Source organism: Sinocyclocheilus grahami, unplaced genomic scaffold (genome assembly GCF_001515645.1).
Source record: "Sinocyclocheilus grahami isolate Dianchi unplaced genomic scaffold, SAMN03320097.WGS_v1.1 scaffold1123.1, whole genome shotgun sequence".
In the NCBI taxonomy this organism is placed as follows: domain Eukaryota; kingdom Metazoa; phylum Chordata; class Actinopteri; order Cypriniformes; family Cyprinidae; genus Sinocyclocheilus; species Sinocyclocheilus grahami.
In genome coordinates this window covers 299465-311158 of record NW_015506302.1, presented here as the reverse complement: position 1 = coordinate 311158, position 11694 = coordinate 299465, and the positions used below count along the sequence as shown (strand labels likewise).

At 37.0% G+C, this 11694-nt stretch overlaps 1 protein-coding gene across 3 annotated transcripts in view; it reads right to left on the bottom strand.

The window, feature by feature from the left end:
* Nucleotides 1–11694, bottom strand: part of LOC107567054 (RING finger protein 24-like) — a 44306-nt gene that overhangs the window by 30530 nt on the left and 2082 nt on the right. Inside the window, exon 2 of one of the 3 annotated variants that reach the window (XM_016252650.1) lies at nucleotides 9451–9504. The exons of 1 other annotated variant lie outside the window; for it this stretch is intronic. In XM_016252650.1, the coding sequence (XP_016108136.1) occupies nucleotides 9451–9467 (17 nt within the window). In that variant the 5' untranslated portion in view covers nucleotides 9468–9504. Of the gene's footprint in view, nucleotides 1–9450; nucleotides 9688–11694 lie in introns of those variants that run through there. One more of the 3 variants, XM_016252649.1, reaches the window with a different exon arrangement.

Sequence of the window (11694 nt, the reverse complement as noted above, 5' to 3'; positions counted from 1 at the left end):
CATCCAAAAACAAGGAGCAAGACAAAAACATAGAATTACAAGAGACAAGACTAGGGCAAGACTAGAGCACAAGAACAAACCGACAGGAAGACAGGAAGACAGGAACACATAATCAGCCAGAGCCAGAGACCGAGACCGAGAGGGAAAGAATGACCACAAACTAGCAAAGACAATAGGGCAAGTGGCACTATAAATAGGGAGGAAATCACACAAGGAACAGGTGAGTGCAATTACACTAACAAGGACTCAATGAGGGCTAACAAGAGGGTGTGGTAATGAGGAAACCAGGAGGAGGGGCTAAAGCACATGGCTGAGAAAAACAAACAACTAGGCCATGTGCTGACAAGACAACAGACACAAGAAACAAAACACAAGACAACCAGAGTGTCAGGGCAAAACCCTGACAGTAGTACTGTTTGTTTTGTTTTTTAAAACAAAGCAACAAAACCTACTCTATAGTGCCCTATTCACATCTACTTTATTTCAACTTCAATTTCAGTGTAAATAAAGGAGTGAGAAGTATATTTAAAAAAAGTCTCAATAGCCCATTTGGTATACTTGAAATATAGTAAAGCACTAAAAGGATCCTTGTTACAGAAAATAAATATATTCCTACAAGATGACTTACAACACTAGTAAATGATTGGTGCTTGAAAATGAAATTGCACTGGAGTGAAAGCAATAACAATTAACAATAATCTTAAACCTTGAATAACAAAATTTGCTAATATTAGTATCATGAACTTAGCATTTGCATTACGTGAAATAATAATAAACAACATACTTTTTACAGCTTTTATCAAAGTTTGCCTTCATTTATAAATATACTTGTCTGTAAATAATTCATGATCATTCATAGTTCATTAACTGATACAACTTGAAATGTTAAAAATGCATTATGTAAATATTAACACCGTTCAAATACGTAAATGCTGTAAATGTATAACTCTTGAAGGAACACTTGAAACCCATTTGTAAGTGACAGTAACAGAATAGGGCTTTCTATGCCCTACCTCCCTTTCTCTTACTATCTCTCTCTCTCTATATATATCCATATTATTACATTAGATCATAGGGCACAATGTCACATTCCAATTTATGTGCATTAGCTAAGCTCTAATCGCAATTCTAGACCTACTGTGCCCTGAGTTTCCTTATTACTCTATAAAAAAAAAGATGCTCTGAGGAGGCCTTCAACTTGAAATGTGGCACAGGGTTTAGAGTTTAGATACTTTTATATTTGAGCACAAAAAAGAAATGTATAGTCAACCCAAGAAACTTTCATTATCAGGCCTGAATACTACATTACCGAGACATTACAGGGACAATTAGGTAACTTTAAATGTCTGTGCCTTTAAACAGAATGCTATTATTCAAGTAGCCAGTTAACCTAACAGCTATTCTCATGTAGGTAACAAACTTTAAAGGTGCACTAAGGAATATTTGAATTATTTGAACGCTGAGGTTGCTTTGTTTCTTCTTGATAGGTGACGTCGTCTTCCACGTGAAACGCAGCTAAACCATTCAACACACACTACTAACAAACATATTCGACCTGAATTACCATTGTAACACTCATCGCTTTCACTTAATAGGGCCTTTCACACCGCAGAAACCTTTTCATAGTACCAGAACTAATTGTGGAACTACCCACTTTTCGGCGTGTTCGCACCGCCGGACATGGGAGCGATTTTAGTACCGGACTGCCTTTTTCGAGAACCAAATTAGCTCCTACTCCGGAGCAGGGTCTAACCAGCACAACTGGTACTAATCGTGACGTAAGTAGACATTGATTGGCCAAACGTGTATGAAAACGCCCTCACCCGCCATGATTTAAAACGCCGTGTAAACACTGTAAGCATGTCAACTTATTTCGCAAGTATGGAGAACAGTGATAGATGGACGGACGCTGAAGTGCAGGCACTTGTAGCAAATGTAGCACTGCCAGTTGTCGTTGGAGATTCTTAGTCCTCCTTTCCGTTCTTTCAATCGCTTTACGTATACGTCGACATTCCATGTCCATTATTGTGAAACCCACGAGACACAACAAAAACACAGCTCCGATCACAGCGTCCTCCATCCTCCTGATGTTAATGTTGTTATTTGTTTCTGTTGTTGAATGCCGCGCACAAATTACGTCGCTGTCGACCGGCTTACGTCACTTCTTAGTACATACTCTCGGTGCGAATGAAACCCTTTAAATGGTATTGGGAAATAGTTCGCGCAAAATCGTCCCAGTACTTTAGTACCGTACGTTTAGTTCTGGAACCAAAGCGGTGCGAAAGGGCCTATTGATGACATCATACCCTCGGCCTGCAGGCATAGCAGATTCCGCCATCGTTGCTGCCAGGGTTGTGTACGTACGTGTGGGGCGGAGTTATCAAAATAGGGGCGAGGTCCTGTTGGGGTAAGGGCGCGTTTGTTTTGGTGCTTTCAAATATCAACATCGTTTGGCAAAATTCGCTTAGTGCACCTTTAACTAAATTGCTGTGCAAGATTCCTTTCCAACTATTGCTCCACTATGACGGTAGTTAACCTAAAAAAAAGAAAACTGACTGTAGAAGACTACAATTTATACAATATTGTCCATTATAGCACCCACTAAATATGAGAATGCATTGCACACTTGTGTTGTGTTATGAATTGTGTTTCTGGCACATTTTGGAATGCAACGAAATGTAAAATTGCAAGTTGTTGTCATTTAGCAGATTATTTATCCAAACTAAGCTACAATACCCATATTTCAGAGGCATTTTCAGGTTTCAAACCTACAACTTATTTTGGTTAGCAGCAGTCTAGATTTGCAACCAGCAGGCCACACAAACTACGTTAATACTTTGCAAGAAAAAAGCTGTTATTAATTGCCAAATCCATAGCTGATATAGTTCATGTTTGACCACCCTCATATTACTGTCTTCTGGAAATGTCTTCAATATGCACAAAGTCATCCTGACAATAAAAGCTGTAAATATCCATTTTTGTTACCAGTAAGAGCAAAAAAAAAGTCCTTCTGAGGTTAAAAGAAAAGCACCCCGGTATCTCTGGAAAATAAAATAAGATACTTTCTCTTTCTCTGTCTATAGGCCACCAAAGACAATTCTCCATATACGCTAAGTATATGCAACTTTCTAACATTCAACTTCACTTTCAGATTTGCTCATGAGTCATGTCTCACTTTGACACTCCGCACAGACGCAAAAGGAAGCATTTATTGCAGTAAAGAGAGCTATAATTACACACTCTGTGCTCAACTCTGATTGCTAAAGTGTTTGCATAGAGATGTTGTGAAACTCAGTAAAGTAGACCATCAGCATACACCTTTATAATGACTTCTCTTAGGTTGCCTGGCAGCTAAAGACCCAGTGGCAAACGTTAATGCATAGATATTTCACACATCCTCTGAGTGGCCCCAAATATATGCAAATTTTGGATATGACATTAAAATGAACATGCCAACAATATTAAAGTGGACCTTTTAGACAGCATCCTAACCATCATGGAACAACATAAGTGACTGATTTGAAACACACAATGCAGAACATCTGAGTCATACAAATAGCGCTCTTCACATGTAGTACACAGGAAACACTCAACTCACAATAGATGGCAATAGAGTTTGACGTCAGTATGTTGCTTGGCAAATACTCTAACATGAAAAAATACTGGGTCAAATGTTGAGTAAAATATTCAATTATTCAATAATCCAACTTTTAATATATACAGGGTCAGGGGTTGGACAAAATAATCTCTTTAAGATCTTTTATTTATCTTTTCTTTGTCTATATTCTCTAATTTGTATATCAGTGTAGTATATATTTTGTTCAGCAGTGGTTAGTTACAAGCACTCAGTGAAATGTGTGACTTGTTGGACTTCCAGAAAAACTAATCATGGGAGCCCGTTTAGAGGCATCTGTAATTTAGGCTGTCAGTCAGTCGATTAAATATTTTACCTAATTAATTACATGATGTGGCAATTAATTAATATAATTAATCGCAAGTTAAATTTGGCTATGAAAATACTCCCAAAAGATAATTTAAAGTAATTATTGTGTTAAATGAGAAAAGTATCAAGTAAACATAACAAAAAGTAGCTTTAGAAAGAAATATTTTATTTGATTCAATGGCCTAACATAAACTATGGAACATAAAAAAAAGATAATTTGAGAAACTCAGTGAAAGACATTGTTAAACAAAACAGCTTGGTTAACAGTCTTCAAAATACCTTCTTTTATGTTCCACAAAAGAAAGTAAATCATACAGATTTGAAGCGACACGAGGGTAAGTAAATGATGACAATTTTCTTTTTTGGGCAAATTATACCTTTGTTTTAGTTTTTTTATTGAAAACCTGGACCATTGGAGAGCCAAGACGAACTTCAGCATCTGCCCTGGCAAGCTCAAACACCTGAATATTATCAAATCACTGCAGAGAAAAGCGAGAAGTCGCTTCTTCAGTACTGAATACAGTATATTAATAATCAACATTTCTCATGTCCTATTTTACAACTTATATTCATTTTTCTTTTCGCAGAGCATTTTGGGATTGCCTTCTCCGCAAAGGATGCATGTGATACTCAGACTTAACTAAAAGTTGCGTCACTGAGAAGTTAATACACTGTTGTCATCCACCCTTTGCGTCAAGAGTGTATCTATAATGATCTAAAATGTTGTCTGGATAGGCAGACATTAGATTACTAGGTTTTGGAACAGACAGACTATAATTTTTCCCTATGTAAAGTGTTTACTCAGCTTTTCATTCCAAGACAGTTAAATCCATTCAACAAAGCAAGACAAAAATAACTCTACTACTCTTACTGACACCACTCTTTGACCTCTCTACAACACTTGTGTAACCGTCGACGTGAAAATAAAATTGACGTGACACATTCATGGAGACAGACACACTTGCTTCCATAACCCACCTTTGCCTGTAACTTAAAACTCTTATTTTGCATGCACACTATCAAGCAGAAAAAAGACTCCTTGCTAGGTACTTCTAGTAATATTCCATCATAGGGAGGGTAGTTGTTACCCCCCACCATCAAAGGAGGAGCACAATATCTCAAGGCTTAGAACTAGGGATGTAACAGTATGAAAATTTCTTATCACGATTAATATATGCATCATTTTTGCTGCACGCAGCTTCGCACTCCTGACGCGGCGAGTAGAAAAACCAGGCTCTACACTCGAAGAGCTGCGCAACTCAAACGAGTCGTGCGGTTTCATTATGCTTTCAGTTTCGTTTGCTGTTTCTCATATGCAACAGAAATGCAGCGCTTATGAGTTAAACAATGCGGTGGTCACGCCAGTGCGACCGCTCACAAAATTTAGTCGCACGGGCAGAAAAAATGATCGCAAAATGTGCCCATTTGGTCGACTCTGGAGCCTTGTGCAGTACAGTATTTATTTATCCTCAGTTGTTCAAATCGCAGTAATCGAATACGGTTATAGTGATAATTAAAATATGAAATGGTAATACTAACCGTGGGGTGTTTTATCACAATTTATCGTCAAACCGGTAATCGTTACATCCCTACTTAGAACTATAAAAACCATGTTTTTACTATCAACATGCCCATACTGAGCAGCAAACATTACTCCCCACCTAACATTGTTAGTTGATAGTTCCCTTTTTACAGTTGTTTGGACTCCAAACAAAATCAATAGGGCTATATTAGGGAAATTAGTTTGGATAATTAGTATTCCTGATGCCTGTCAGTAAACAGGGGCATTGGAAGGCAAAACATTTTTACACAATGCACAATGATTCTGCGTTCCTAAAAAAAAAAAAGTATAGTCTACTGACCATTAAAGGCTGGGAAAAGTTTGAATTGCTCAATATCTTTCTATTCACTGGAGCCCTTTAAAACAGCAACATGCTTTACCAGAAATTGATTTTTAGTTTTCTTTTTTATCATTATCGTTTTTTGTCCATTTTTCTTTATTACGGGAAAAAGCTGTTTGCACTCTTTCGCAACAAAGTCCCAAGCCAATTTCCAGCAACTTGCATCGAGCCCCTGTATCAGAACAAAGGCTGCTGCCTGAATCTGAAGTGGAAATTTCCACTGAGCCTTGAGCCCTGGCTATCCCAGTTGCACATTTGAAACTTAATATTACAACAAAACTAGAGGGCCTTCAGCTTCGTAAGGGGAGTGGTGTGGGTTCTGACAAGTGTCGGTGCCAGGTTAGTGAGTCTTGCAGAACCATGTCTACAATAGCAGTCACTCACAATTATTAAAAAAAATATATATATAAAATAATAAAAAAAAAAACTAGAATGTCTCAAAATGAACTGATATTACAAAGCTTGCTTTCAAGGCTTCAACTCAGCTGAGAGAATAATAGATAGTATCAGATAATGACTGTGCCATTGTCTGCACAAATAAACACTTTTCTTATCAGTGTAATGAGTAAAATCTGCTCTTTCACTACTACTCTCTAGCCAATCTTAAAGGATGGGGCTTCTTTGAAAAATTCAAACTTGCGGAATCTAAATCCTCTCACAGCTTTAAAACTCACAAACGCTTGAAAACTGAAGTGAAGATTAATTTTGAAGTGAAGATTAACTTTGGTCAAATTACCTTGACATTTTATACTCAGCAATATTAAGAACACTACACAATTTTGCAGCTTCATAATCCTGTTAATATGAACATTGTTCAAAAACCAAAAAAAAAAACACTTTGCCACAACTGTTTATGCAACAAGCTACAACATATAAGCATATACACTACCGTTTAAAAGTCAGGAATCAGTAAGACATTCGTACTTTGATTTTTATATTTTACTTCTATAACAGCAAGGAAACATTCAATTCATCAAAACTGACAGACATTGTAATGTTACAAAAGATTTCTATTTCTAATCATTTTTTTTCTATTCATTAAATAAACATTCTATTTATCAAAGAATCCTGAAAAAAAATGAATCACAGTTTTTTTTTACAAAAATATTAAGCAGCACAAGTGTTTTCAACATTGATAATAATAAGAAATGTTTCTTGAGCACCAAATCAGCATATCAGAATGATTTCTGAAGGATCATGAGACACTGAAGACAGGAGTAATGAATGCTGAAAATTCAGCTTTGCCATCACAGCAATAAATTACATTTTAACTAAACCATTTAAATGTTAAACTAATAATATCTGACAATATTACTGTTTTACTCTGTTTGCTCAACCTTGGCCAGCAAAAGAGATTTCTTTCAAAAAAAAAATTTTTTTTTTTTAAATGTACCGACCCAAACCTGTGAACGGTAGCGTTTCTTATCTGTCAAGGCTATAAAACAGGTTTGATGAATAAATAGTAAGTTGTAAACGTTACATGCATTTTGACAGATCCGAAGAATATATATAAAAATATATTAAACATAATATAAAAACAAGGATTCTAGAGGTCATAGTTCTGCAAATAGTCCTGATGGATGGTTGGTTTTTCCTGAGCAAATGCAAACCTTGTACATCTTTTATTGCATCTCTGACCCATGTAAAGTGAACCTTTACAACATTAATTCAGACTTTAAATTTGTGTGTGATAACAGCACAGAAAGGAACCTTGTATCAATTAAACCATCATCTAAATCATCAAAGATTAGCATTAAAAAATCGTCTTGTCTCAGTTTGTGTGGGCAGTGAGATTAATACACTGTTTAAGGGCAATGGTGTTACTCCCACAGCTAATTAATCCATTTTAAGCAGAAGCAGAGCTGCAGATGAGGGATTAGACAGGACAGAGAGAAGCCAAACCCATATGACTTTATCTATTAATGAACACAAAAGAAGAAATGTTGTCTTTTTGTGTTCCATGAAAGCAAGAATGTCATATGGGTTTGGAACAACATGAGGGTGAGCAAACGACAGAATTTTCATTTCTGGGTGAACAGGAATAAACACTGCAGACTAAGCACTGGAAAGGAGATGATATGATTTATAGGTCCAGAGTAATGATGAAAAGTGTGCATGCTATCAAATAGCTTATCTTGCAATAATTCTCTCCAATGCTCTGCTGTGCTGAGTGTGCAAGCTGGCTTGTTATACTGATCTGAGAACAGATCTGTTGTCACTTTTATGAGTGGTTTAATGATCCTAAATGTACGTAAGAGGGCAAGTGTCCTGTCTTGTGAGCTGCCTTAAACAGTAACATGAGAAGGTACAAACAAGTTGCAGTGACACCAGCAGCTGTTGCCCCTAATTTACCCTTTCAGCCGACATTCCCCACAGGGCCCTCATAAACAACTCTGTATTTCTTTTTGCCGGGCTTTCTTTTGGTCTTATTTATCATCTTCTGTTCATCGTGTGGCCATGTATATACTGTACACAAATATGCATGCAATAGCCCTTTGATTCAGTATTAGTATTACACTAGTATCTTTCACTAGAGAATCAGTGTTTCTAAAACAACACAGAGTGCTCTTCTTTCAATGAGTCTATAAAAACATCAGATACTGGAAATATCAGAGCAACTGTTCATTAAAGAGACTTACAAACAGTTGATGCAAGACATTATGAAGGTGAGTGACTTCAGCTGAGCGATCAATCATACAAGGGTCAGTTTAATTCTTTCATAATATATGGAGAATCTCTATAACTGCATTTTGCTGATCAATTAACTTTAAAGGAATATTTCACCCAAAAATTAAAATTTGCTGAAAACTAACTCAACTTAAGGTCATTCAAGATGTAGATGAGTTTGTTTCCTCATCTGAACAGATTTAAGGAAATTTACCATTGCATCACTTGCTCACCAATGGCTCCTCTGCAGTGAATGGGTGCCGTCAGAATGAGAGTCCAAACAGCTGATAAAAAACATCACAATAATCCACAACAAATCCAGTCCATCAATTCATGTCTTGTGAAACGAAAAGCTGTGTGTTTGTAATAAACAAATTCATAATTAAGAAATTTTTAACTTCAGAGTTACTTCTGGCTAAAGTACAAGTCCTCTATCCATAACAAAGCTTTCTCCAGTGATAACGTTGTCCTGTTAGAATCAGGAGAGAAATATACACAGATCAAGCACTGTCTACAAACTAAAGCTCTAAACAAATGTCAGTGGATTCAGATGTAAGAGGATTTTCCACTGGAGGAAGCCTGCATTAAAACATCTTAACAATGGATTTGTTTCTTACAAACACGCAGCCTTTCACATCACAAGACATTAACTGAAGTCATGTGGATTTTTTGTTATGTTTTTATCAGCTATTTGAAGTGTCATTCTGACGGCACCCATTCACTGGAGAGGATCCATTGGTGAGCAAGTGATGTGATGGTAAATTTCTCAAAATCTTCTATTGAAAAAACTAGCTCTACATCAAAATCTACATCTTGGATGATCTGCGGGTGAGAAAATGTTCAACAAATTTTCATTTTTGAGTGAAATATTTCTTTAAATGACCAGACAACTTGAAATCAGCTATCAAATATGTTGTAAAGCAGTATATTAAGACTTACACTGGCAGATATAGCATCTTTGTGGATTTTAGGCAGGATTCAGAATTCAGGAGCCTGCAAAACATGATGACTAATTCACATCTTTACACTTTAAAAACTTACATAATCCTTTTTTTTTTTTTTACAAAAGAGTATTGAGGGGAACAAACATGCAAATCCAGCTGATGATGAATTGCCTCACTACCTAGGATGCATTTCCACATATAGGCCATGTCCACACGTACACGGGTATTTTTATAAACTGAGGTTTTTTTTCTTCTGTTTTAAAAAAAAAATCTCCGTCCACATGAAAACGCATGCTATGAAGCACTGTCAAAAGCAGGCCAAACCAATAGGTGGCGATATAATCTCAACCGTAAAGCCATGTTGGCCAATCAGAAGCCTGAAAAAGATTCCAGTAGGCGGAGATGGCGCAGGCTCCGACGTCACAAGCCAAAAACTCCGGTTTCACTGTCTACACGATAACACTGCAACCGGAGTTTTTAAAAACTTCACCCTGGCAGGCGTTTTCAAAAATGTTCGGTTTCAGTGACCTGGTGCTGCGTTTGCGTGTGGACGAATGGCCAAACCGCGTAGGAAAAGCTGCGGTTTTAAAAAATAACTGCATTCGTGTAGAGAGGGCCATAGTCTACCTGAATAAAACAATTTCCGGTCTTATCAAAAGAAGAAAAAAAATTATAATTAGGAATAACTGGAGTTAACTACACTTATCACAAATGACCCATGAGTCATATCTGGCATGTGTTCATAAGCATCATCCACAGCTTAATCACAGGCTAGGTTCAACGGCTCATTTGCATGTTAAGTAACCTCAAAGTTAAATTAGCAAAAGCTGGATTTGTCAATCAAATGCATACAGCATCATACAAGCATTTTGTACATTATTACAATGCATAAACATCAGAAATTACCACTTTGGTTTTAAATGTCAGCATGTTGAAATAAACTAAACGCCTAGTGAAAACAGATGGATTTGAGGGTCAGTTGCCCGTGAATAAACTGCTTTTAGCAGTGAGCTGTAGGCAAATGTTTATAGTTTCTGAGCACTGCTTCACATAAGGTCACACTGTTGAACTCTACACCTTAGGGGGCTGTTATTTTCATTGTCTAATACCAAGCAGCCAGGATGGCATAAGGCAAACTGACATCTCTGGACATTGTGCCCACAAACAAGTTCCTGATTAGTTCTTATTACGTGCCATACATGTCATTCAAGCTGCTACACTGAAAAACAGCATGCACAAGCTTGTTGTATTACACCAGAGACCAGACGTGCCTGCTTAATGATGCGAGAGACGCAATTAAAGTAAATACATTTTCTTGCCATGACAAATTAAGAAGAATGCCGTGGCTTGGATTTTTTTATGTTATGAAGTTTATATGTGCACTTTTAAAGTATTTTGTCAATGAATCTAAATCAGTGGCATTTAACTGGTAGGCCTAGACCCAAAATGATTTGTTGGTCTGTTCTGATAGGGCATTAGAGGTAAAATAATGTTAAGGGCAAATAATTACATGCTATAATTGCGCATAACTACGGCAACAAAGCGGTCAGTGAAACTCTATTGCATTTTGGCACAAATTCATCTTTTACTTAGTCACCGAATTAGGCAAATAATAACATGGACATACCCTCATCCATGAAAACCATTACTTAAACTAAGTTTAAAAAAACGTAAGACCCAAAATCCAGGTTTAACACTGGATAGGCATACACCAATTAAAGTATGCTTAAGAATTATATCTAAAGGCAACTTTAAATCAAGTTTTGGTGCACCCTAACTAAACATTCCCCAGCGCTGGAGTTCATAATGAAGTGCACAGATTACTTGTGTAACAGAAGCAAAACAGCTGGGGTCAGGCCAGCACGCGCCTCGAACATTCTGCTCTCGCGCTTGCTTTTATTATCATAATGACGTCGAGAAGTTTGCCACCACACGTGAATGAATGAGCATTCAGCACAAAACCCTGTCGCAGTGGCAGACACAGCAAATAACAGGCGTCTATACTACTGAGTTCCATTCAATCGCTTAAAGTATTGCTGTATACGTTACATTACTCTGGTTATGTTTGTATTGGGCTGATAGTAGGCGGTGTCTCTGCCGCCCATACAGAGTAATGAATGCTTTCTGCTTGTAAAAGCAGAAGCATATATGTCTAATTGTAATTAACATAAACATTATATGCCTACTAGCGACATTTAACACTCTGACTTGCATTACCTCACTAGCCATTCTGCTATCC